This window comes from Thamnophis elegans, chromosome 1 (genome assembly GCF_009769535.1).
Source record: "Thamnophis elegans isolate rThaEle1 chromosome 1, rThaEle1.pri, whole genome shotgun sequence".
NCBI classification, from domain to species: Eukaryota; Metazoa; Chordata; class Lepidosauria; order Squamata; family Colubridae; genus Thamnophis; species Thamnophis elegans.
Window position 1 is genome coordinate 171,948,418 of NC_045541.1, and position 27,246 is coordinate 171,975,663.

General features: G+C 44.4%; 2 protein-coding genes across 11 annotated transcripts in view; both read right to left on the reverse strand.

The window, feature by feature from the left end:
• Positions 1 to 3,754: 3,754 nt before the first annotated feature.
• NDUFA13 (NADH:ubiquinone oxidoreductase subunit A13) lies at positions 3,755 to 16,201 on the reverse strand. The gene is made up of 5 exons (XM_032213584.1): positions 16,039 to 16,201; positions 9,628 to 9,706; positions 7,910 to 7,981; positions 5,614 to 5,683; positions 3,755 to 3,973 (listed from the first exon to the last, which is right to left on the reverse strand). Exons 1-5 carry the CDS (start codon positions 16,136 to 16,138, stop codon positions 3,854 to 3,856), a joined length of 441 nt encoding a protein of 146 aa, XP_032069475.1. The 5' UTR covers positions 16,139 to 16,201; the 3' UTR covers positions 3,755 to 3,853.
• Positions 16,202 to 19,843: 3,642 nt separating this feature from the next.
• The window catches only part of GATAD2A (GATA zinc finger domain containing 2A), a 123,878-nt gene continuing 116,475 nt past the window's right edge, over positions 19,844 to 27,246 (reverse strand). For 9 of the 10 annotated variants that reach the window (XM_032214013.1, XM_032214097.1, XM_032214259.1 and 6 more), the window contains 2 exons: positions 26,068 to 26,251; positions 19,844 to 23,023 (listed from right to left, as the gene is read on the reverse strand). In XM_032214013.1, coding sequence (XP_032069904.1) covers positions 22,890 to 23,023; positions 26,068 to 26,251 — 318 coding nt within the window. In that variant the 3' untranslated portion in view covers positions 19,844 to 22,889. The remainder of the gene's footprint in view (positions 23,024 to 26,067; positions 26,252 to 27,246) is intronic. The other variant, XM_032213930.1, reaches the window with a different exon arrangement.

Here is a 27,246-nt window from a genome sequence, read left to right on the forward strand (position 1 = left end):
ACAGTGATTTATTTGATGCTCCATTAGGCAATATCTGTTCGCAGTCAAGCCTGTGCTTTGATTGTCTTCTGAACTTTACCCCTGTTCCTTCCCTCCTTCCTTCCCAGTCTGTGTCATAGATCACATTCCCCTGTAAGATGCACCCCCTCCCAAGCCGGCTGCAGTAATCTGAGATCCGACTTCAGCCGACAGTATGCGTGTGTTGTCATATAACTCCTTGTGTAGGTGTGGCGGTCACCCATGGCCCAGTGCATAACAGGGCATGCACAGCCACGCTGAACCACACAGGAAAAAACAAACTCCTAAAAGACATAACATCCTGATAGTTCACTCTAGATGTGCCTTACCCAACGATGCCCAGGATTTGACCATATATAGACAGAACTTCCCTGAGCAGTTTGACAGGCTGTCTTAAATCACATGCTGATTGCTCCTCCTGCCTTTGTCCTGTCTCAATAAAAGGGGCTCCCAGACCCCAATCTGGGTCGCCTCATCCCGAGAAAGCTCGTGTCCGTGTCTTTTCTCAACATTGGCCTCATGGGCGAACCACGGGTACTTCACATGCGTGGAATGTACTCCCCCTCCTTTCTACTATGACAACGCAGGGAGTTGACACTAGCAGTGTTTAATGGCCGGATGCCCTTCCTGTCACCAATGAAGAACTTTGTTCAGCAGATATATTCTCATTGTGCCCAGAGAGAGAAATATCTAACATAGCAGTTCCTGCTATGACGAAGTATTAAAGTAATGTGGCTTTGGCTGCCCTAATCTTGAAGAATCAAACATAAATTTCATAGAATGCTGTGTGGTGTGTGTGTGTTCCCAATGAGAGGTAGTTCTCGACTTATGACTACGATTGAGCACCAAATTTTGGTTGCTAATCAAGACAGTTGCCAAGTGAGTTTTGCCCCATTTTATGATGTTTCTTGCCACAGTTGTTAACTGAATCACTGCGGGTTTTTTTCGGTTAGTAACATGGCTGTGAAGTGACTCTGGCTTCCCCACGGATTTTGCTTGTCCGGAGGTCGCAAAAGGGGATCATGTGACCCTGTCTGGAACATTCACATGCCAGTTGCCAGTGTCCGAATTTTGATCATGTGATCATGCTGCAAAGGTTGTAAATATGAACAATGGTCGTGAGTCACTTTTTTCAGTGCTGTTGTAACATCGGAGGGTCACTAAACCAATGGTTTTAAGTCAAGAACTACCTGTACATAAAACCAGCTGGTCTTTTGGTGGTCCTGGGATGAACTCAATGTCAGGGTTCCAACAGATGCCCTAATTAACTCATGAGACTCCAACCAAGTTTCAAAAGAAATCCAGTGTCAGGGTTCCAAATAGCATTCAAAAGTAAATCAGAGTCCAAGGCAAAGAATTGCTCAAAGTTCTAAATTATTAAGAGAGCCATGTTGGCACATCTGGAAAAACCCGAATCTGAAAGTTTCCCGGTTTTCCCCACCCAGATGAAAGTTCAAGATCATCCCCACAAGACCATCACATGGTCCAATCTTCCACTGCCATACTAGCAGTTCCACCTATCCAATTCCAGTCAGGTGCAGAGCTGCAAAGACAAAGGATGACCTTGGCTTTCTAGAAAGAATGTTGTTATGGCTCCATAGCATTTACAATCCCCACTCCCATTTTCCCACAACAGAAAATGCATAGTAGAATAATAGAAAGTGTGGCAGGCCAAAGATCCAAAAGAAAAGATGGCTGCCTGCCTGACATCTAGTTATTTATTAGGAGCAACATGTCAGCACCTTCCTGAGTGAAGTCAGTTCTGCCCCACATAATTTACAGCTCAACTATGACTTGTTCCCCCCCCCTCCTCCCAGTGTCCAATGAGGCACTTTCCCAAGCTGTAAAACCCATGGCTCCGGTAATCTGAGACCCAACCTTGAGGAGGATATGCATGGAATGATCTCCTGAACGTGGCTGCTGAGCTGCTCCATCAATTCTTCCCCCCTCCTGCCCATGGCAACTCGAGAGCAGACCATGAATGCTTTGCGAGTTGACACTCAATGGAGACAGGGTGCAGGGGAAAAAGTCCTAACGCAACCAATGAAAAAGCCATGTTATATCTCATGCAGGGCTGGGATTTCTCTGCTCTACTTTCCTAAGTTTTTGGGAAACTTTGGAGACAGTTAAGAATCTGTATCGAGCCTATCCTAGGGCATGCAATGTAATTTCGGGGTGGGAGTGGGTGGGTTGTTCCTGCTTCCAAACTGCATCAGCCTTAGAAAAAGATTGTAAAAGTCATTTAAATAGCCAATACGGCCGTTTCTCCTTTAATACTGTTTTGCATTCAAAAAGATTTTTCCAACATGTTCTCACGCGGAGGAAGCTTTCTCTCCTAGGCCTGAGGAAATAGAGAAAGGTTAGCTAACTATTCCAAGGCACTTTTGGGGTTGAAATTACCGGACTCCCCTGAGGAACTATGAAGATACAGCGCACTGATGGTGTTACCTACGTTGGAAATGAAACATCTGCAAGGAAATAACCAAGCTCGGAGTGCACGAATGACCCCCCCACCCCCAGTTCAACCCTGAACTACAAATATTGTTTTATCAAAGTCATCTGTGCCACGCCTTCAAACCTCCTTGTAGAAGATTTTGAGTCACATTCTCAGCCCACCTCACCCCACCGGATAGTTGTAGGGAATAGAAAGGAAAGAATATTAGGTACAGTATATTAGATATGTTCAGTGCCTTGAATTATTAAAAATTAGCCCATAACCCGGCATTGCCCAGGTATTTATTTATAGGTGGAAAATGTCCGGATCAAATGTAATTCCTAATGTTGGATTTTCCCCCTTACCAGAGGGAGCCCCCTTGGGGAGTACTGTGAAGCCGTTACCATGGCAACTCCGCTGCGCTGCACAGTAGAAGCCATTTTACGGTGGTACAATAGAAGCCATTTTAAGGCACAACAGGCTGTATCTTAATAGAACACTTCTCCCCACCCCACCCGCCTGTGGGCTATTTGTTTCCAGAGAGTAAATCATCTGTGTACCAAGTTTAGTTGAAATTGCTTGAGGCGTTCCAGAGTTACGTTGGAACGTACACACACACAGCCATTTATATATATGTATATATTTGTGTGTGCGTGTGTGTGTATAGCTGATAAAGGAGGAGAACCTGTGGCTTAGTAGCTAACACAACTGCCTAATATGTAATACAGCACAGGTTCAAATCCCAGCAAGGGTATGGCTAGCTGATGAGAGCTAAATAGCTTGAAATAGATCTATACTAGTCTCCCTTTATTTATTTATCAGCACAATTGCAACACACACACACACACACATTATACACACACACATATACTAAAGATATAAGTAAAAAAAATAAAAAATATCTACTGATCTACCTTAGAAGGTACCAGCGGTATGTTGTAACCCACAAATTACATGGTTCTTCAGAGCATGTGCAGAGAGTTCAAATTTGGTTGAAATGCAACCTAATCAAGAATTGTAAAAGTGGGGAGGACAAGCTGGTTTGGCGATTTCCCCATTAAACAGTCATGAGGCATTGTTTTAAATATTAAGAGTAAACTCGTCTCTTATTCGTCTGCCAATTTTTCACAGGACTTATTCTGACGTGTTTGTTGGGATGAAGCTGAAGGTTTTTGGGGTTTTTTTGTGAGGCAGGTTGACGGTTGCCAATTTCTCGTTTGGTTCCTTTTGCTAACTGTTTATGGCAATGAAATAAGAGGCAAAATGGAAGAGGAGAAATCAGAAAAGACACGAGGGCAGTCGGCAATGGATCGATGCTCCCGAGAGCATTCGTTTATTAAGAAACATAAGTTCTGTCCTGGAAAAGCAAGAGAGGTGGTTCCTTCCACAACCCTTGTCTGCTTATGTGCTCCAGGTGTAACCGAAGAAGATATCTCGCTGAACTTCTGGTGGCTGGAGGAAGTACAGCTCATCGGATCTGGGGGACACCCAGCGTGTGGTATGGTAGACACTCTGACCAACCTGGGAGAACAGAGAGGGAACAGGTCAGACAATACTCATGTAGGAAAACTAGGTCAGTCCAGGGCAGGGGTTGGCAACCTTAAACACTCAAAGAGCCATTTGGACCCGTTTCCCACAAAAAAGAAAACACCAGGAGCCACAAAACGCTTCGCATGCCTGACTATTTCCTGAGCGGCCACAAAACTAGTTATACTAGTAAACATTCTCTGTTTTCTTCTGAAACTTTCCTTTTCTTGGATTTATCCATGGTTGGCCTACTGGGGGTTGAAAAGCTCAATAAATCACCTGCCAGCGGGTGTTGCTCATTGGCGATTGTGATGCATATTTTGAGCCACAGGGAGCTGCAGGAGAGGGATGAAAGAGCCACATGCGGCTCCAGAGCCGTAGGTTGCTGACCCCTGGTCCCATGTTTAAGGTGCTAGCTTAGGAATAGGAGATGGTGAATTCTAGTCCTGCCTTAGACTTGCCTCCAGAAGTTGTGAGTGCCCCAACACTGGAAATCTTTAAGAAGATGTTGGATAGCCATTTGTCTGAAACGGTATAGGGTTTCCTGCCTAGGCAGGGGGTTGGACTAGAAGACCTCCAAGGTCCCTTCCAGCTCTGCTATTGTATTGTATTGGATGATTTTGAGACAGTCACCAGAAGAGGTTAAGTTCTAGGCCTGCCTTAGGCATGAAAACCATTTAGGTGATCTTGGGCAATCACCAGGAGGCTGTGAGTTGCAGTCTTGCTTGCTTTTGGCACGAAAGACGGTTGGTTGACGTTGTGCCAGTCCCTCTGTCTCAGCCCAAACCCACCTCACAGCATTGTGGTTGGGGGGAAATTGGGAGAAGGAAAGAGGTATGCTGGCCTTCTTGGGTTATTTATAAATAATAATAAAGGCAGGATAAAAATCAAACAAATGATCATAACATAGGCAAATAAAGCTGCAGCAAACGTGAGGACCACACCCACAGTTTCATCACTGTCTCTGCTCCTGTTTTGGAACACTAGCTTGCAAATCTAACAAAATGAAATTCAATTGTGAAAAAAAGTAAGGTTCTACTTTTAGTCAAGAAAAACGAAATGCACAGGTACAATATAGGTGGTACCTTGCTCAATAACAGTAACTGTGAGAGGGATCTTGGAGTCCTAGTGGACAACCATTTAAATAGGAGGCAGCCGTGTGCAGCAGCTGCCAAAAAAGCCAACACAGTTCTAGGCTACATAAACAGAGGGATAGAATCAAGATCACGTGAAGTGTTAATACCACTTTATAATGCCTTGGTAAGGCCACACTTGGAATATCTTGCATCCGGTTTTGGTCGCCAGGATGTAGAAAAGATGTGGAGACTCTAGAGCCTCAAACTGGATGCAGTATTCCAAGTGTGGCTTTACCAAAAGTCTGCAAAAGTACCTTTGGCCACCTGGTAGAAAGAGGGCATTGGGAGTTTTTCCAACTGCCCCCAAATTTATCTAGGGCCACCCAGAAGAACTCACTCATGTATGGCCTTTGTATTATAGCTGGGTAGGCAAAGGCTGCACAAGGGAGGGGGCGGCCAAGGGTTCATGGAGAGGGGGGGGGTGCAAAGGAAAAACTGGGGGTGCAACAGGAGGAAAAAGAAATTCTTTTTATTACAAAATTTGCCAAAGATTCGAACCTGCCAGCCGGGGACATCTTTCATGATCTTGGCTTCCTCATCCAAGTTTTGACGCATGAGGCGCAGCGTCCTTCAACAAACAAAAAAAAAGAGAGGGGGAGGGAGGGAGGGAGAGAGAGACAGAAAATTAGATAGAGAATTAGGATCATCTTGCTCCTATACAGGTAGACATACCAGTAATTCAGTCTGGCAATTTACGGCCATTACGTTGTGACAGTTATAAAGCGGCTCGCCATATCACCCCGACTCAATTTTTATGAACTTTTCTGAAAGTGGTCGTTAAGAGAACACAACAGTCGTTATGTGAACGCCTGATCCTTACATAACCCGTTGCTCACTATGGATTGGGTTTTGCTGTACGCTGCAAGCAAACACCGATTTTCTTCCGGCAAAAGTGTTGTAAATCACAATAACGTTGACGGTGGGGTACTGCAAGGCCAGATGCCGAGAGCCCCAAATATGATCACGTGACTGGGGGCAGGGGGAGCGGATGTCGGAACTTTGAAACCAGGTTGTAAGTCCCTTTTTCAGGGTCTGCTACAGCAGCAAACAGTCGTAGGTTGAGGGCTTACCTGTCTATACAGAGAGAATGCGGAGGAATGAGGCATGCTGGGAATTCATGCAAATGAATTTCTGCCTTGCCAAACTTGGTCCATACACCTAGTCATATGGGGCTTGATTCAGAGTGTCTGTTGTGGCCCACTAGCGGAGCTGGCAGCAGAGTCGGACAGTGAGGAGGTTGGGGAGGCATATGGGCCAGCCTTGGAGGCTGCGTTAGGTTCAGCTCTGCGTCAGAGGCAGAGGTGGGGCCCAGGCCATCCGGCAGTTCTCAGCTGCCTTCGGAGCTAGACAGCAGTGAGGCAGAGGAACAGCTGGAGCCTGTTCCCAGTGTGTGCATGCGCAGAACTGTCAGAAGACAACAACAGCTAAGAAATCAGGGTCAACTTGGGAGTAAAGCCCCAGGTGAATGGTGAATGGCCCCTCCCATAGGGAATAAAAGAGGAGCGAAAGGGGAGTGGGCTTTTGCAGGAAACAATTTGTGTGTTCGTTTCAGGAGTGTGAAGATCTGTCCGTGAATCTCAGAGACTCTGTGCCCCGTCTTTTCCTTGCACAGCACTGCATTTGGAAAATATTTACATGGCAGCTTCCCAAGCTAGATAAGATCTGTGGTCATAAATTCACCTTTGAAAGACTGTTTGCCAGGCCTTTGTTGAATGTGAATGAGAGGAATTCACATTCGTTTAATAAAAGGGGTTTTGTCGGGACCAGGAATCTGCTCCAGGCTTTGTGGGGAAGCCTCGGTCAGAACAGTGTCAGGAAACCTGGCCCCTCTGGCCTCTACATTTTTAACCTGCTGGGGACCCCCACACTATATGACCTTGCAAAAACACTTGACTTTAAAAATCCTCACCAAATCCTGCAACAAAGGTAGTTCTTGACTTACAACCATTCCTTCAGTGACTGCCTGGAGTTGCAACGGCACTGAAGGAGGATGTTTATGATGACCGTTTTCACTGCAGCAGCCCAAATCACTGCAGCTGTTAAGGGAATCACACAGCTGTTAAGTGGATCTGGTTCCCACTCCCCCACCCCACCCGCAGAAGCCAGCTGGGAAGGTTACAAATGGTGGTCACATGACCTTGGGACAGTGCAACCGTCATAAATACCTGCCAGTTGCCAAGCGCCCAAATTTTGATCACGTGCCCTTGGGGAGGGTGCAGTGGTCATGTGAAAACCGTTCGCGAGTCACTTTTTTCCACGCCATTGTAATTTCGAATGGACACTAAATGAATGGCTTTAAGTCAAGGACCACCGGTATTTGAAGAACCCAAAAGGGGGCATGCAGAGGCTTTGGGAGGCTTGCAAAGTGCTCCTGAAGGCTGGGGAGGGAAAAAAGGAGCAAAAAACGGCCAGTTTCCCCCCCCCCCAGCACTCTACAAGCCTCCCAAAACCTCTGCATGCCCCCCCCCTTTTTTTTTTTTTGCAAAAAAGAGGGCTTTGGAGGGCTGCACAGTGCAAAAACCTTTTTAAAAAATTTACCATCATGGTGTGTCTTATACTCCAGTGCGTCTTATAGTCTGAAAAATACGGTAGATCTGTGTTTTTTCCATCCTCAGTGGCTTTAAGATGGACCTCAACTCCCAGAAATCCCCAGCCCATAGGACTGGCTGGGGTATTCTGGGAGTTGAAGTCCACACATCTTAAAGTTGCTGAGGCTGAGGAACACTGGCTTAGGTGAAAGGAAGAGGGGAGGTAAAGAGTCTCTCGGCGTCCAGGCCTGGAGAGCTGAACTTACTTGCGGTCATCCTCGGCCATCAAGAGAGGCATGATTGCTATCCTGGCTTCCGCGTCCTCAAAGGCCAGCAGCCTAGAAAAGGCGGGAAAAGATCATGGAGGTGACAACAAAACGTGCTCAGAAAGGAGAAAGCTGCTTTCCAGATCTTGTAACACGGTGGGTTCTCAAGCTCAGCAACTTTAGGATATATGGACTTCAATTCTTAGCATGGCGGCTGGAGAATTCTTCATTGAAAGTCTACCCATATGGCAGGGATCCCCAACCTTGGCAACTTTAAGACTTGTGGACTTCAACTCCCAGAGTTCAGCTTTGCTGGCTGAGGAACTTTGGGAGTTGAAGTCCACAAGTCTTAAAGTTGCCAAGGTTGGAGACCCCTGAGCTAGGGGATTTTGGGAATTGACATTCACACATATTAAATTATCAGGGTTGGAAAAAAAACCCAGGACTCATTCGCCCTTCTTTAGTGAAGAGGAAATAAAACGTGTGGACAGCATCCAGGTCCTTCGAGACCTTCGACTCTAGGGGGCAGTGCTCACCGTTTCAAAGCCGAAGAGCCAGCACTGTCCGAAGACATCTCCGTGGTCATGTGGCTGGCATGACTAAACACCGAAGGCGCACAGACCACTGTTAACCTTCCCACCAAAGGTGGTCCCTATTTTTCTACTTGCATTTTTACATGCTTTCAAACTGCTAGGTTGGCAGAAGCTAGGACAAGTAACGGGAGCTCACTCTATTACGCACCACTAGGGATTCAAACCGCCAAACTGCCGACCTTTCTGATCAACAGGCTCAGCGCCTTAGCCACCTCGTTTCTTTTAGCATCCATATAGGATGGCAAAACAGTCAGGTGGGCCCTGTTACTTTCACGCAGTACTAAACTTCTCCACATAACTGTTTCCATCAGTATCTCAAAATTCTCTACATAAAACTTGATCTGTTGATTAAATGTATATCACTCTAATTTTCTGCAGAACTCTCCCCAGCTTTGCACATACATGCAGCTCTCATACAACAAAACAAAGGTTTTCTTAATCATAGATTAATGAATAAATCACAATTAGCAGAGTGCCATGTGTACGCAACGAAACCCAGACAAAATCACCACCTGGGTTAAGGCAGGGGTGTCGAAACTTGGGAAGACTTGTGGACTTCAACTCCCAGAATTCCAGCATGCTGGCAGGGGGAATTCTGGGAGTTGAAGTCCACAAGTCTTAAAGTTCCCAAGTTTTGACGCCTCCGGGTTAAGGTAAAGGTAGTCCTCGACTTACAACCACACTTGAGCCCAAAATTTATGTTGTTACGTCAGACATTTGTTAAGTGAGTTCTACCCCATTTTATGACCTTTCTTGCCACCGCTATTAAGTTGAATCACTGCAGTTGATAAAATTAGCAACCCGGTTGTAAAGTGAGTCTGGCTTCCCCCATTGACTTTGCTTGTCAGAAGGTCGCAAAAGGGGATCCCGTACCTTGGGACACTGCAACCGTCATAACTATGAACCAGTTGCCAAACATCCAAATTTGAAGTAAGTGACCCTGGGTCAAAACTGTGATCATAAGTGGTCATGCCACTTTATTTCCAGTGCCGTTGTAACTTTGAACGGTCACTAAATGAATGGTTGTAAGTGGAGGACTACCTCTACTGAAGCAAAGGCAACCTGAGACTGTCATGCATATTTTTTTTCGGGCCAATTAAACAAAGGGAACGATGGCAAACTTACCTCCTCTCCCAGTTCCACCTGTAAATAGCGTAAGTCCCGAAAACAAAGGTTCCAATTCCAATGGCAAGCAGGCCATAACCTAGAAATAACAAAATGGGGTCATCATGGTTTATTAGCAACTACCAATGATAGTCAAACAAGAAGAAAAAAGATCTCCAAGGGGAGGCTAAATGTCAGGCCAGCTGGATGCTATTTGGAAACCCTGACAGTTAAGCTTTCAAAGGCTAAGGAGGAGACCTTGGCTTTTTTTTTGTATTAGTCATGAACTTCAGGGAGATTCCTGCTTGCTGGTTCCATGACCTCCTTGCAGTTTTTAATCATGGCTACTTGTTCTGACCCCCCACTTCTTCGCTCGTTCAAAGACGACAGGCAGACAGACTTAAAAGGAAATAACTTTATCAGTCCTGGTTTCCGCTGGCTGCGAGCCCAAAATAAACATAAATAAAGTCTCTGGCAAGAAGATAACAGAATGCAAAAACGAAGATCTCTTACGACAAAACCAGGTGTACAGAAAGAAAGCAAAGCACTTCTCCAAGTGTCTCTTTGAATCCGGGTTACAGAAAGCAAATCACTTATCCAAGTGTCTCTCACAAACAAACCACGACCGATGAACCATGAACGTTGACTTCTGCAACCAGGGCGTGGCACCATCAGTCCTTTTATCTTCAGAAGACCACACTAACGAGCCCCAGCTGCATTGTTATTCCTGCATCGGGACTCAACTCACAGCAAACTTCTGCTGAGTCACAACAGCTACTGTATTTTTCAGAGTATAAAACACACCGAGATTTTGAAGAGGCAATTTTTTTTTTAAAAAAAAAGTTTTTGCATTCTGCAGAACTCCCAGAAACGGGGCCATTATTTTCAAAAAAAGGGACATGGATAGCCTTTAGGAGGCTTGTAGAGTGCCCTGAGCCCTGGGGGGGGGGGGGGGGGGGAAGAAATGAGCAAAAAACGAGCCGGTTTTTCGCAATGAGCCCGTTTTTTCTTTTTAAAAAATGGCACGCGTAGCCTTTGGGAAGCTTATAGAGTGCTCCTGGGGGGCGGGGGGGGGAAATGAGCAAAAAACAGCCAGTTTTTCGCTCATTTCTGCCTTCCCCAGCCCCCAGGAGCACTCTGGAAGCCCCCTAAAGGCTATGCAAGTCCATTTTGGTGAAGGGGCGGGGTTTCTGGAGGCAAAAAAATGCTGTATTCAATGTATAAGACATACCCAGATTTTCAGCCATTTTTTGAGGGGAAAAGGTGCGTCTTATACTCTGAAAAATACGGTATTTTACAGGTAGCTCTCAACTTACTAATACCATTGAGCACCACATTTCTGTTGCTTTGTGAGACCATTGTTAAGTGAGTTTTGCCCAATTTTTTGATCATCCTTGTCACAATTGTGCAAGTAAATCACTGCACTTGTTAAATTAGTTATTAACTGAATCAGGGGTCCCCGTTGACTTTGCTTAGCAGAAGGTTGCAAAAACATGAGCCTGGGACAGGGCAACTGTGATAAATTTGAGCTAGCACAGGGCTCACCAAGCTTTCGGACCTCAGGGACCACTAAATTCATAATTTTAAATTCCGCGGACCACTAATATGAGCTGCCTAATGTCTGGCTGGCTGGGCGTGGCTCAGTGGTCATGTGACTGGATGGGCGTGGCCAATGCAATGTCACTCACATCAAGGGGCTCCTCGCCAGCCTCTACTTGGCCCTCCCTTCCCATCCACTCCTCGCCTGCCCTCCCAGGCTCCTTAGGGCCCCAACAGGAAGCAGTTGTTGGAGCTAAGCAGCCATCATGAGAAAGAGTTGGCAAAACAGCTTAGTTCAAATTGGATCTGACCGAGGAGGAGGCTCAGCAGAAGCACCTCACTGAGGACTATGAGCATAGGCTTTCCAAGCAGAGGGAAGACCTGCGGGAGTGCCAGGTACTGGCGCCTGGAGGCTCAATGGGCTGAGATGGTCAGCCAGTTCCAGGCCATGATGCAATCCCACTGGGAACAAAGTCCTGCGGCTCTTCGCCACCAGCAGTGCTTCCCTCCAGCCTTTGCCCAAAGCCCTGCAACAGGAGGCCAAAGCAGACCCCAAGTCAGAATTTCTGCCCCCCTCCAACCCGCAGAAAAACACCCCGAAGGGGGAGACTCTCTGCAGCAACACAAGCGTTCATTGCAAATATCCAGCCCAGGGACCGTCGTTTGAGAACCCCTGATTTAATGCAATACAAATAATGCAAATAATTTTTCTGCGGACCACCAAAATTTTCTCGCGGACCACCAGTTGGTGACCGCTGAGGTAGCAGTCAAGCGGCCGAATTTTGATCAGGTGACCACGGGGATGCTGCAATGGTTGTAAGCGTGAAAAACGGGTCATAAGGCACTTTTTTTCAGTGCCATTGTAACTTCGAACAGCCACTAAAAGAACGGTTGTAAGTCAAGGATTGCCTGTATTTGCTTTATTTTCAGGAGTAACTCAAGGCAGTGAACATACCTAATATTTCTTCCTCCTATTCCTTTCCCCACAACAACCCCTTGATGTGAATTGGGCTGAGAGGGAGGGACTGGCCCAAAGTCACCCAGGCGGCTTTCATGCTTAAAGTTGGACCGGAACTCAACTGTCTACAGGTTTGTGGCCTGGTGTTTTAGCCACTAGAAGAAACTGGCCCATGCGTTTTCACATCTTCTCGACTGTACTATCATCAGTCATCCCTATAGAATAAAGCGTATATCTGTATGAACACATGTAACCACCAAATGGCCCTTCCTTTTCCCAGCCAGCACATTTCCAAATACAGCTACAGCAGAGGTGGTATTCAGCCGGTTCTGGCGGACCGGTAGCGGAAATTTTAAGTAGTTCGGAGAACCGGCAAATACCACCTCTAATTGCCCCCCCCCCCATCTATTCGGTGCTTCCTGAGTCCCAGTTGATTGGAGTCCCAGCTGATCGGCTGGGTCTTCTTTTGTTGCACAGAACAGAGCTGGAAAGCAGGTAAGTTGGGTGGTGAGGGAAGGAATGAGGATTTTACAATATCCCTCCCCTGGGGTGCAGTAGAAATGGAGATTTTGCAGTATCCTTCCCCTGGGGTGGGGTGGGAATGGAGATTTTGCAGTATCCTTTCCCTGGAGTGGGGAGGGAATGGGGAATTTACTGTATCCTTTCCCTGGAGTGGAAAGGGAATGGGGATTTTACAGTATCCTTCCCCTGGAGTGGGGTAGAAATGGAGATTTTGCAGTATCCTTTCCCTGGGGTGGAAATGGAGATTTTGCAGTATCCTTCCCGTGGAGTGGAGTGGAAATGGAGATTTTGCAGTATCCTTCCCCTGGAATGAGGATTTTACAGTATCCTTTCCCTTGAGTGGGGGGAGGGAATGGAGATTTTGCAGTATCCTTCCCCTGGAGTGGGGTGGAAATGGAGATTTTGCAGTATCCTTCCCCTGGAATGGGGATTTTACAGTATCCTTTCCCTTGAATGGGGGAGGGAATGGAGATTTTGCAGTATCCTTCCCCTGGAGTGGGGTAGAAATGGGTTAGGGTATTTTGAGAATCTCCCCCCCCCCTTCAAAGGTTAGGTCTTTCCTCTCAGCTATATTAAGGCTATCATTCCTGCTCACCTTCAGAAGGTAAATTTGGGGGATTAGCAGGAGGCACAGCATCCTCATAAACAATCACAACTAACACATTCAGCTACTTTGAAAGCTTTATTTTGAAGTGTCATACACAGGTACTCCACAACTTATGACCACAATTCAGACCAAGGCTTCTGTTGCTAATCATGACAGTTGTTAAGTGAGCTTTGCTCTGTCCCATTTTATAACCTTTCTTGCTCACAGTTGTTAAGTTGATCACTACAGTTGTTAAGTTAGCAACAGTTGTTAAATGAATCCGGCTTCCTCATTAACCCGGCTTGTCAGAAGGTCGCAAAAGGTGATCATATGAACCTGGGCCACTGCAACCATCATAAATATGAGTCGGTTGCCAAATGTCTGAATTTTGATCACATGACCACGGGGATGCTGCAATAATCATGTGTGAAAAATGGTCAGAAGTCCCTTTTTTCAGTGCCGTTGTAACTTCGAACTGTCACCAAATGAACTGTTGTAAGTCGAGGACTACCTGTATAGGAACCCAGCTTGCACCACCTGCTGAATGGGAAGGATAATAAGAGACCCTCTTCAGAAGCTGTTCTAATGGGGGAATCTATGAGTTACCGTATTTTTCAGAGTATAAGATGCACCCTTTTCCCTCAAAAAAGAAAAGAGGCTGAAAATCTGGGTGCGTCTTATACACTGAATACAGCATTTTTTGGCCTCCTGAAACCTGCCCCCTTTGCAAAAATGGCCATGTATAACTTAGGAGGCTTTCAAAGAGCTCCTGGGGGCTGGGGAGGATGGAAGTGAGCGAAAAACGAGCCACTTTTTGCTCAATTTTATCCCCTCCAGCCCCCAGGAGCACTCTTATAAGCCTCCTAAAGGCTATTCATGCCCTTTTAAAAAAATGGGGCCATTTTCACAAAAAAACAGGCCATTTTTGGGAGGTTTACAGAGTGCAAAAACTTTTTTTTCCAATTTGCCTCTTCAAAACCTTGGTGCATCTTATACTCCCGTGTGTCTTATACTCTGAAAAATACAGCAAGTCAGTTGAAAGTCTGCGCCCCCTCATTTCCTTTGGGCACCTGTGTAGAACTCCCAACTTTCACACAAGCCTACTATCCAGCTGCTCAGATGTCTTGCAGCACACACAAGCAACCCTGGCTTGTTGAATAAATCACGACTGGCTGGGTTGACAGCAGCAGGCCTTAAGCTGCAAGAAAGACAAAGGCTCATCTTACAGGTCTGTAGAAATTCTCAGTCATCCATGTTAGGAATATAATTCTAATGGCTGGGTTGGCAATATATAAATCATATAGCAATGTTATACTTGTTTCTTTAAATCATACTGTAAAATGTGATTGGTTGCTGTTTTCCTCAATCGGCCATAAGAGGGAGCCAGAATGACTGTTAGCTCTGTTCCTTAGATGCTGGGCTGATCTGATCTGAGTGTTTTGGAAGCTGGCTGTTAGAAAGTGCAGTGAGCTATTGTAAGTTTTGCAACTGTTCGCAAACTTTGAGTACTGAACTGATTATATGATACTGGACTATGTTATTTTGAATTATCCCTTAACTGAAAGACGTTGATGACTGGCTGTCTTATCCGTGTATGACTTGGACTGTTTGATGGATTCTGATACCTCTATTTCCAAGAAAGTAAAAGCCTATTTAAACTGCAGTGTCTCTGTATGCTGGTTTGTGTGTTCTCCAACACAACTCTCCCAACGCTTCTCTGAACGCACTTGCTCTCCCAACGGGGAGCGTACCTAACAATCCAGATCATGGTTGTCCCAAAGGTTGCTTAGACAACCATGAACTACGCCGCCTACAATCTGACCTAAGCGTTGTACACAAAATTGTCTGCTACAACGTCCTACCTGTCAATGACTACTTCAGCTTCAACCGCAATAATACACGGGCAACAATAGATACAAACTCAAGGTTGCTCCAAACTCGACTGCAGAAAATACGACTTCAGCAACAGAGTGGTCAACGCCTGGAATGCTGTACCTGACTCTGTTATTTTCTCAAACCCCCACAGCTTCTTAAACTGTCTACCGTGCACCTCACCCCATTCCCACGAGGTCTGTAAGGGGGCATGCATAAGCGCAGCAACGTGCCTACCGTCCCTGTCCTACTGTCCCCATTTATTTGTACTCATTTCCTGTGCTCATGTCCATGTTTATACTTATACCTGATATCTCGTACATGTTTGAAAAACTAAATAAATAAAATAAAATAAATTAAATAAAGCCATGACCTGGATGATTGAGAATCTCTGCAGACTTTTAGCTATACAATTTGGGATGGACACCCTTTGAATGGTGTGGGAGTAAGAATGGATTTCCAGAGGAAAAATTGCAGACTATAGGAACCATTTGCGCCACTCAGGTGACCCTGAGGACACAGATAAACCTCCAAGTGCTTCAACGGCCCTCTAAAAGGATGCAAATGACCAAGCTGTCTGCAAGGAATATAAACCCTTCCATTCCCCACCATCCTGTCAGAGCCGAAGAAGCTTCTTGGATGAGAAGCGAAACGTCTTCAAAAGAAAAACCAAGGAAGTCCAGTTGCCTCCTGAAAAAAAAAAAGTATATTTGGGCTCATCTTACAGATTTTGAACTACCAGAAGGCCATGTATTTACCATACGGTAAATAAATTAAAAAAACAGATTTAGGGTGTCCTTTGGGGGGTTGGAAAAGCAGGGACCCAGCAAAGGAACGCAGCCTATGGTGGCTTATTCAAGGCAGCCATCCCTAGCTTAAGCGATGGACCGAGAGCCAGCCGCCTCCCGAAGGCTCCAAGACCCCGAGTTTCAAGACCCCCTCTCCCCATCCTCACCCGGGAGCCCCCGATAGGGCAACCGCCTCTTATAGTCGATGGATCCATAACCGCCCGGCGGCGGCATGTCCTGCTTCACCTTCCAGGCTCCCGCCGCCATCTTGGAAGCGGGCGGTTCTCACCCTCCCGCCCCGACGCTTCGTGAGCCCGATCGTCCGCTCCGCCTCTTGTGGGTGACGTCATGCGAGCGCCGCAACGATAGGCGATCTTGGACGAAGACTGACGGTCATGTGATAGGGCCGGGGAAAGTCGGACGGCGAGGCTGCTTGTGCGCGTCGGGCGAGGGAGAGTTCTCCCCCCCCCCGCCTCTCGGCCCTGGAGCGCGCTTGGCTTTCTAGCTCCTTGCGGGATAAGATATGCAGAACGCTAGCATTGGAAGGGTTTTGCAAGGGAGCAGTCCGAGGACCGAAGGGCTGCTCAACCTATTTTTTGAAGGACGACAAATTAAGAATGTACTCTTACAGGGGTCTCCAACCTTGGCCACTTTAAGCCTTGTGGACTTCAACTCCCAGAATTCCTCAGCCAGCAAAGCTGAGGAATTCAGCAAAGCAAAGCTGGCTGAGGAATTCTGGGAGTTGAAGTCCACAAGGCTTAAAGTTGCCAAGGTTGGAGACCCCTGCGTCTGACAGAGTTGGAAGGGACCTTGTAGGTCATATAGTCCTACCCCACCCCAGCCCAAGCAGGAAACCCTACACCATTTCAGATGGCTGTTAGTCTCTTCTTGAAAGCCTCCAGCTCCCACAACTTCCGAAGGCAACTTCTGTTCCATGGGTTGATTGTTGTGTCAGAAAAATTCTCCTTATTTCTAGGTTGAATCGCTCCTTGATCAGTTTCCAGCCATTATTCCTTGTCTGGCCTTTGGGTGCCTTGGAAAATAGTTTGACCGTGCCACCTCTCTGTGGCAGCCCCTCCAATATTGGAACACTTCTAACATGTCTCCCCTGGTCCTTCTCTTTTCTAGACTAGCCATGTCCAGTTCCTGTAACAGTTCTTCATATTTTAGCCTCCAGTCCCCTAATTAGTACAGATAGTCCTCTACTTACAACAGTTCTTTTAGTGACTGTTTGAAGTTACAACAGCGTTGAGGTGATTTACGACCATTTTTCACTTTTGACTGTTGCAGCATCCCCATGGTCACGTGATTTATTCAGATGCTTGGTAACTGACTCACATTTATGACGGTTAGTGTCCTGGAGTCATGTGATTCCCCCTTTTGCGACCTGATAGTCAATGGGAAACCAGATTCGCTTAACCGTGTTAATAATTTAACAATTGGGTCTGGAATATTTTGAGGAGAAACCGGATATATGGTTTCAAATTGATTTCAAATTCCAGGAAAGCTGTCACAAAAGCAGCCACAGCCAGCCTCCTGTTTCTATTGAACAAGTTTTGTTCTACTTGTTTATAATAGATATAATGGCTGGATCCACACATTACATTGAAGTCTGAATCATGGTTAACAAACTATGTGGCTTAATCTAGAAAACACATAAAGCCAAACAAGACCCATTTTGTCTTTGCATGAATTTTCTTGTATCGTGCAGTGAATAATTTGCAGGCTCGGAAGTTTATTACAAAAGATTAATAACACAAGATATTTTCCTCCTTACCCCCAATACATGATATTCATGCTTTCTTTTGCCTTCGAGTTAAAATGTTCCTTGATTTTATTTTCACTTGATTAAATACACCCACACCACCTGGATGCAAGTCGTTTCACTGATTAATTGTTCTGTCAGGAAATTTCTCCTCTGTTCTAGGTTGCTTTTCTCCTTGATTAGTTTCCATCCACTGCTTCTTGTTCTGCCTTCAGGTGCCTTGGAAAATAGTTTGACTCCCTCTTCTTTGTGGCAGCCCCTGAGATATTGGAAGACTGCTATCAGGTCACCCCTACTCCTTCTTTTCATTAACTAGACATACCCAGTTCCTGCAACCGTTCTTCATGTTTGTCTCCAGTCCCCTAATCATCTTTGTTGCTCTTCTCTGCACTCTTTCTAGTCTCAACATCTTTTTTACATTGTGGCATTCGTAAAAAAATATAATAGAAAGCTATCACTTCTAAGAATATATTAGTGTCCGAAATTCAGGATGTGATTTGGAAAGTAATAGGCATGTTTTTTCTTATCCTGATTTCCAACACTTAGGGATATACTATCTGTCTATGAAGGTTCAGCTTAGCTGTGATGATTAACAACTTTCACAGATTTTCCTGCTCCATTCATCTGTTAAGTTTGTCAAAATAAATGGGAACTTTAGGCAGTCATCTCACTTATGCCCCATATAAGTTATTTTACTATATTGATATACAGTATATTTTATGGTGGCTACGCCAAGACTGAAAGGCCCATCATCAAACGCCATCAGCAAACAGGGGGGAAAAAAAACCCACCAAAATTTATCTGGCTAAATGATTCATGATGCAATACAGGTAGTTCTCAACTTAACCACCATTTGTTTAGTGACCAAAGTTACGATGGCATGGGAAAAGGTGACTTATAACTGGTTTTCACACTTATGACTGTTGCAGCATCCTCACGATCATGTGATCAAAAATTTGGGCACTTGGCATCTGGCATGTACTTACGAGTTGTACTGTCCCAGGGTCATGTGATCACCATTTGTAACCACCTCAGCCAGCTTCTGAAAGGCAACGTCTGGGGGGTGGGTGGGGGAGGAGACAGATTTGCTTATATTTAGGGATTTGCTTAACTGTCAAAAGAAGATCGTAAAATAAGACAAAACTCACATAACAACTGCCTTGCCTAGCATTGGAAATGAGCCCAATTATGGTTATAAGTCAAGGACTACCCATACTCAACACCAAACATGGCCAAGAATGCATAATTCTTCACCAAAATTATTTCCCGTTTTCTCTCAAGGGTAAAGCAGGTGTTCTCAACTTTTTATTCATTTATTTGTAAAAATGTTATTAGCCCCCCACTTTGCTACATAGTAACTGGAGGAATCTTTGAAATAATTTCCAGATCTCAGGGAAAAATATGAAAATCTCACGGCAGGCTTCACTTCCAACCTATAGAATTGTTTTATGTTTACAACATGAGCAAAGTGGCAGGCTAGCAGCTCACTCAATTTAGTGTCTTAAGAACACCTGTTGCTGCAAATGCTCGCATTGCATGGCACATGAAGTTTTTCCATTGCAAGCTAAGGTTATTTATTTATTTAAAAGATTTATATGGCTGCCCACCTTAGGAATATATCTTTTGAGTGGCTCACAATGAAAGCTGTGAAATAAAAAATGATCTCAGATGACAAAAGTATGCAGGATTTTAATCCATTTAGTGCAGTTGTTGTGCTCCAGAGATTTTGATCTTGGATGCAATTAGAGTCTTTTTATTATGACTTTTCAGAAACTTCTATTCTCTGCTTTCCACCCTAGTCCATTTTCAGACAGGAGTGCACATACAAACACATTCGTGTCATTAGTAAAACTACATTAGTGTTTCTCTTCCTAGCAAGTAAATGAATTGCAGGTGACGAGGAATCAGAAGAAATAATGATGACAGTTTTGACACCACTGTTATGTTTACCTCTGTTAATGCATAAGAGAGAATATCAGAAAGCTTTGCTTATTGTATGCAGCTATATTTCAACTTTCCTCAACATCAAATGAATATCCAAGTCTTTTTCTTCGGCATCATCACAGGATATTACTTGTTTTCTAGAACACCTAAAACATCTTCTGATGCCCATTTGAGCGACATTGATGTTCTAATCCCCCAAATGATGATGTATTCAAAGTCTGGTAATTCGACCCGAGGCTTAAAAGATCCAACACAGGAATTGCTTCAAGTTAAAAGATTTATTTTTCTGGACCTCCAAAATTTCCTGGACAATTCCAACCCCGATCAAAAAGAGATTTCTGACACGGCTTGGGGGTTTTCATCTTTTTAAAAAAGAAATGGCTTTTGGAAACACAGGTTCACAACTGTTGGTCAAACTGCTCCAGCTTTAAAACGTCACGTGGACAAACCTATCTTTCCTGATTTGTAAGTTAATCCAGCTCCTACGCAAAAAGCAAGGCCAGAATTTCAGAAATGGAAACCTCGATTCACATCCGATCTAAGGCAGACCAATGATGCAAACGTGGGGGGGAAAAACGCCAGAGAAATTTAACAGTTATGTCTACACTACAGCTTCATACCAGTTTTAAGTCTACTTGACCCATCAGAGAAGTCTTGGGGTTAATCTGGAAATGAGATAGGTTCTTTAGGAGAATGGAACTCCAATTGTTTATACTGGTGCAAACTTCTATATGGAACTGAAGTGCAAGAGAGAGAGAGGGGGGGGGAAGAGAGAGAGAGAGAGGGAGAGAGAGAGAAAACAATGGTATTAAGGTATCTTAACTTTGGGTAGAAAATCAACAAGAATGCTTTTAAAGCCCACTAAATTCAAAGGTGAGGATGGAGGGTAAAGCAATAGTTTTGATGTACAAACAAAAGCAGGCCCCACCACGAACACTGAAATTCAGATGAACTGTGTACAAAAAATAATAATTAAAACCCTATAACGCTTGCTATCCACCAGAACTTTAAAACATATCTAAATATTCTCAAGCTTACAGAAGAGGAAAAAAGGGGGAATTAGGAGGAACTTTTTTATTAAAATGCAAGAGCTGTCATTGGAACGGGAGCCCTTCCTGATAACAGTAACATTGGTAGGTCTGTTCTTAAATTAGGCATCTCACTTGTAGCTAACAAAATACCAGACCCCAAAAAAGGTTTGCCTGCACAGTATTAATCCCCTCCCACCCTGTTTTATATATAGTCTTATATATATATTTATATATATTTATATTTATATATGCATTTGTTTATATATAATTTTTTTTGCAACAAACTCTTATATCAGCACTAGATCTAGTACCAATACGCTAGTATGAATAGGTATAGAAAGGTCTGTACTTCTGCCTCTACTATAAAAAAAAATGGCATTAAAGGGGAAAAATAAGACTAAGACATTCCCCCCCGTATTTCACTGAATTTGGCAGGGGGCCAGGGGAAGTGCGGTTTAAAGCCAACATTAGTCAAGATCAGGGGTCTCCAAATTTGGGCACTTTTAAGACTTGTGGACTTCAACTCCCAGAATTCTTTGCTGGCTGAGGCATTCTGGGAGTTGAAGTCCACAAGTCTTAAAGTGCCCAAGTTTGGAGACCTCTGGTCAAGATGCTAGTAGTAAAAATCAGTTACATTTCTAAGGATGGGATTGAACATACCAGAGACAACCGATTTTTGCACCCATGTTGAGCTGATAAAGCCGGAGACCCTGTGCTTTGTTTTTTTGTTTCCTACACTAGGCACCCTCTACTTGTGCCCCTGGCTGGGAATTATGGGAGCTCAGTCCAACATTGTATGGAGGGCACCAGTAATATAATGGTTCCCCAATGACAAGGCTGTTTCTCCCCCCCTCCCCCAACAACTGGTAGCAAGAGAGAATGTGGACTTATGTCTCGTGGTGTTGTTTTTATTTATTTCTTTTTTTTTTTTTAAACACAAAAAAAATGTACTTCTCTGGTCCCTTCTGCTCCACATGACTAAATTGCACACCGTTCTTAAGACAGGCAAGTAAAAACCTTTCTAGAAAAAAATTGAAAAGGGGGAAGGGAGATTCAATCAGATCCTGCTTTTTTTTTTGTAGGAAAAAAAAATATTCATCTCCACACGGTTCACTTTTTCTCTTTGGGAGCATCAGACTTATTTTTTCATATTTTTCTATTTTTTAAAAAACAAAAAAACAAAACGACAACCTGTTCATTCGTTTCAGATGGAGGAGATTCAGTAGAGAAGCTCTTTTATATAAACTGTCCAGTAATTCTTTAAGCCAGCAAAGGGTCCAGAGCAGAAACATCTGTCTGAAACAAGATTCTATTTATTAAAAAAAAAAGAAGAAGAAGAAAGAAAGAAACCCCCAAAAACAAGAAGATGCACATCCTGTGTTCGGTTGCTCCATTTCTTCCGGCGGTGGCAAGTCCGTCTGCATTTGCTCGTAATGTTAAGTTATTACTGGGTTAAAAAGAAAACAAAATGAAACCTCCAAACCAAACGCCAAGCTCCTGCCGTTATCTTTTTGGAATAGAGCCTCCTCAGGAATTACAGTGGGGTTTAGAGAAAACCAGTCCAGCTTTCTGGGTTTTTGTCCCTCCCCCTGCCAATGTTGCCAGGTCCCACTTCTGCTTTCTATGAATGGGTGAAGTACATCGTTGGTCACGAAGGGCCACTGTATGATCAACCAAAGTAAAATTCAGCTAAGGTAACTTAAAAAAAAAAGAGAGAGAGAGAGATGGCATGTAAGAAGGGAAGGGACCGAGACCGGAAGCAATTGAGCCATCAAATTCTCTTGCATAAGAGTCCTTGTTCCATACTAGTGCTGATCCAAAAAAAAAAAAGAGAGAGAGAGAGAAAATAATAACAACCCCCAAACTAAAGAGACAAAATACACAGAGAAAACAATAATATTAAATTGAGATTCTCCTCGGGGATGGTCTTAACCATCAGCCAAAAAAAAAGGTTTGCAAGAACTCGGTAGCCTAAATGTTCATTACCACCCTTTCGAGCGTCCATTCTATCCAGCAGGAAGCAAAGTAGCCCCTGATGGGGGACTGGCGCAAAAATATATATATATATATGTAAAAAATACTTTCCGGCAAACCCCGCAGGCAGATCCAGTTAGACTTGAAAGCGGCTTTTCCACTGCGTGGAGAGATTTCGGAGGAAAGGATGGCAGAATCAAAAGGAGAAGAAGAAGGGGGGGGGGGGGGAAAACCCAAGAAGGTGTAATAGACAAAAAAAAAAATTTTTTTTTGAAGTCTTCCACTCGGGGCGGAGGTTTTTGCGTTATTTCCATGTGGCCGATTGAGGGATGGACCGCGGAGGAATCATATCCAAGAGATATTCGCGCTGGCGATCTACGGCTGAGGAGGTGGTTTTGTGCACAGTGAGACCAGGGTTAACGAAGTTCAACGTCCCTCCTGAAGAAAAGGAACACAAAGGGTGTGTTGAAATGAACTTTTAAAGGGAGAGACAGATTTCCCCTTCTAATAATGTCTAGGGCAGCATTTCTCAACTTTTAGCAGCTTGAAGATGGGTGGACTTCAACTCCCAGAATTCCCCAGCCTGTTCTGACCAAGGCTTCCCAAGAGCATGAAGCAAACTCCTTGTCCCGACAAAAAACTCTTTTATTAATTTACTGTGAATTCTCCTCATTCACATCCAGCAGAGTCTTCCAAGGAAGGATTTACAGTCACAGTCACAGACCTTATCTGGCTTGGAGAGCTGACCGGCTGATATCTGCAAAACCTGGCAAGGAGTCTCGGAAAGTCACGAACCAATGAAGCAAACTAATTGTCTCCTGCAAACTCCACTCCCCTTTCGCTCCTCTTTTATTTCCTCTGGGAGGGGCCATTCATTGTCCACCTGTGGCCTTACTCCCAAGTCGACCCCTGTTCTTTAGCTGTTCCCTTCATCTGGCAACTCTGTGCATGCACACATTGGGAACAGGCTCCAGCTGTTCTTCTGCTCCACTGATCTCTGACTCCAAAAGCAGTTGATAACTGTTGGATGGCTCTGGCCCTTTCTTTGCCTCCAACATAGAGCCCTCATCAGAGCCTTCCCCAGACTCCAGGACCAGCCCATGTTCCTCCCCAACCTCCTCACTGTCTGAATCTGCTGCCAGCTCCACTGGCCGGCCACAACACAGCCAGCCATGCTGCCTGGGGAATTCTGGGAGTTGAAGTCCACCCATCTTCAAGCTGCTAAGATTAAGAAATGTTGATCTAGGCACTCTCTCCCCTTCCTGGCTTTCCTCAGATGTATCAAGACGGGCATGTCTTAAAATTCCCACGAGGAACTGCATTCTCAATAATATTGACAACACAGCCAGACTGGGAAAAGGCATCCCCATCTGGGGACAAAGCCAGCATAGAATAAGGATGAGAGAGAAGTATTCTTGGGGAAATCTTTAAAAAAACAACAGTTTGATTAATTGCATTTTGCAAACTATAGATAAGACACACACAGATGAAGAAAAGCCCAAAGCAAAAACAGACACCCATGAGCACCGAACACATACCTGCCATTAGATGCAAGTAATCTTTGACTTATGAACATTTTGTTTAACAACTGTTCGAAGTCACGGAAAATGACTTACAACTGTCGCACCATCCTGGTGGTCACATGATCGCAATTGGGGCATTCGGCACACCCAGCTCACATTTATCACTGTTTGCAGCAACTGGCGGTCACTTAAATTGCAATTGGTAACCATCCCAGCTGGCTTCTGACAAGCCAAGTTAATTGGGAAAGCCTGATTTATTTAATAAGCACGCGATTCACTTAACAACCGCATGGTTCACTGAATGGCCACCGTAAGAATAGTCATCAAATTAGACCTAGTCACATGATGACTTGTTTAATGTCTGCCATCACTTAGCCTATGGGGATGGAAAGATTACTCTTGTTGCAATTGTGGTGCTGACATGCAAAGTATTAAACATACCGGTAGTCCTCAACTTACAACAGTTCACAGTGACCGTTCAAAGTTACAACACTGAAAAAAGTGACTTATGGGCATTTTTCACACTTTCAAGAACGCTGCAGCAGCAAAACTCAGATGCTTGGCAACCGATTGATATTTATGACGGTTGCAGGGCCCTGGGGTCATGTGATCTCCTTTTGCAACCCTTCTGACAAGCAAAATCATTGGGGAAGCCAGATTCACTTAACAACCATGTTACTAACTTAACAAATGCAATGTTTCGCTTAACAACCGTGGCAAGAAAGGTCGTAAAAATGGACAAAATTTCTTTTGGGCTCAATTGTGGTCATAGGTCAAGGACTACCTGTAATAAATTTAAATGATGATGATACTAATACTAATACTAATAATAATGAGCCCTTGGAGCAATACCCAAAGGGCTACCTCGCTATTTGGAAATTTCAAATTTATTCTGACTCTACAAATAACCACCCTACTTGGAACAGCTTATATCCTCCGATGTTACCTTAACAGTTCCTAGGTCCTTGGTTAGGACTCGAGCTGTTGAGCTACCAACCAGCCCCAAAGGGTGTGAATCTCACACCAAAGATTAACCACGCAATAATAATAATAATAATAATAATAATAATAATAATAATAATAATAATAATAATGAAATCTGATCAGTTTCTTCAATTGCCCTCTCCCCCATCTCAAAATAAGAGAGGGAAATTCAACACATGACCGCAGAGTGGGTTTTAGAAAAATATACCACTTCTGGGCTTTGGGGCTTTTAACAAGCAATATAAATTAAATAGACCAAGATTTTATAATTTGTAGTTCTAAGAGGGTCACCCAAAGGACACTGGTATTTCCCAATATCCCTTTAAAAGGAAGTCATGGGGAGTGGCTCAGAATTGATATACAGGTAGTCCTCGACTTATAACAGTTCATTTAGTGGTCGTTCAACATTACAGCATCACTGAAAAAAGGGACTTATGATAGTTTTTCATCCCTACGACCGTTGCAGCATCTCCACAGTCATGTGATCAAAATTCAGACACTTGGCAACCGACTCGCATTTATGACGGTTGCAGTGTCCTGGGGTCATGTGACTCGCTTTTGCGACCTTCTGACCAGCAAAGTCAACGGGGAAGCCATATTCACTTTAACAACCGTGGGTTACTGACTTAACAATTGCAATGATTTCCACTTAACAACTGTGGCACGAAAGGTCGTAAAGTGAGGCAAAACCCACTTCAACCAACGTCCCGCTTAGCAAGAGACATTTTGGGCTCAATTGTGGTGGTAAGTGGAGGACTACCTTTAATATTTCACAACAGTGAGAGGGAGGCCTTAGCAGACTTAGATTGCTTTGAAAGAATGAACGCAACCAAAAGAAAGGAAGAGAAATAAATAGAAACAGCCTTTTCACCCAGAGGTTTATTTATTTTTCCTTTCAGAAAGAATGCTGGCCGGACAAGGGAGCGCGGCCAGCGGCGATAAAAAGACAAGAAGTCTCGAGAGCGAGTCATCTACCTGCGTTGACGGGTGTCTTCTTCCAAGTGTAAGCACCTCCTTTTCCGATGGGTCTCTGAGCACGCTTACCTTGCCTGCCACCAAGTACGGCCACACCGGAGGCGTTCTGCAACTTGGGCGACTGGCTAAATGCATGCAAGACTCCACGAGGGGTGCTGGCACTTCGGGGCAGCTGGCTGGAGGCCTGAACAGGGATCAAGACAAGGAAGGGAAAATAAACCATGATAAATGCAAGTGCTGGAAAGGAGGCCAGAGTAGAATCACATTCTTGGAATCATACAGAGCAGTTGTTTCCCAAACTTGGGAACTTTTGAGGTATGTGGACTTCAACTTCCAGAGTTGAAGCTATTGCGAGGTGGGGAATACTGGGAGTTGGAAGTCCACACATCTCAAAGTTCCTAAGCTTGGAAAACACTGGTCTGATCAGAATAGAGTTGGGAGGGACCTTGGAGGTCATTTAGTCCAACCCCCTGGTCAAGCAGGAGACTCTACACAAATAGTTGTCCAATCTCTTCTTAAAAACTTCCAGTGTTGAAGCAACCACAACTTCTGAAGGCAAGCTGGTTAATTGTTCTCACTGTTAGGAAGTTTCTCCTTAATTCCCAGTTGCTTCTCTTGATTAGTTTCCATCCATTGCTTCTGGTTCCACCTCCAGGTGTGTTGGAGAAAAGCTTGACCCCCCCCCTTCTTTGTGGCAGCCCCGTAGATATTGGAACACTGCTATCATGTCACATGTATTTCTTCTTTTCTCTATACTTGCCATACCCAATTCCTGCAATCATTCTTTCTATGTTTTTGTCTCCAGGCCTTTAATCATCTTAGTTATGTGTTCTTTAACTCCTGTGCCCAAGCAGGGAAAAAGTGAATTAGTTGTGTTAGTGTTGTTTTCATGTGTCCTGATTTTGGGCTTTTGCTAGGTAGATTTTAGTTTATGCCACAGGGAAACTGATGGGTTTCTAGGCTGTGGACATACAACTGGGGAGTGAGTGAGGATTGAACCTGCTTTTAGAATAACATGGTGGGGAGTTGTAGCACAAGAATCACATTAAATAAGTACAGAAATAAGCCTTCATGTTTTTAATCACCCCTTTTGTATTACATTCTAAATTATTTTTGTGCCAACTTTTGGAAAAGTGTTAAGAGGTTCAGTTGTGCATCTTTATTTCTTTGTATATTCTA

Excerpts from the sequence above, each read along its gene's own strand:
- NDUFA13 (XM_032213584.1), bottom strand. The coding sequence starts at position 16,138 with ATGGCGGCGGGAGCCTGGAAGGTGAAGCAGGACATGCCGCCGCCGGGC. Across the intron at positions 9,707-16,038 it reads GCCCTATCGGGGGCTCCCGG|GTTATGGCCTGCTTGCCATT; the intron begins GTGAGGATGGGG and ends TGTTATTTCTAG. Across the intron at positions 7,982-9,627 it reads AGGTGGAACTGGGAGAGGAG|GCTGCTGGCCTTTGAGGACG; the intron begins GTAAGTTTGCCA and ends CGCCTTTTCTAG.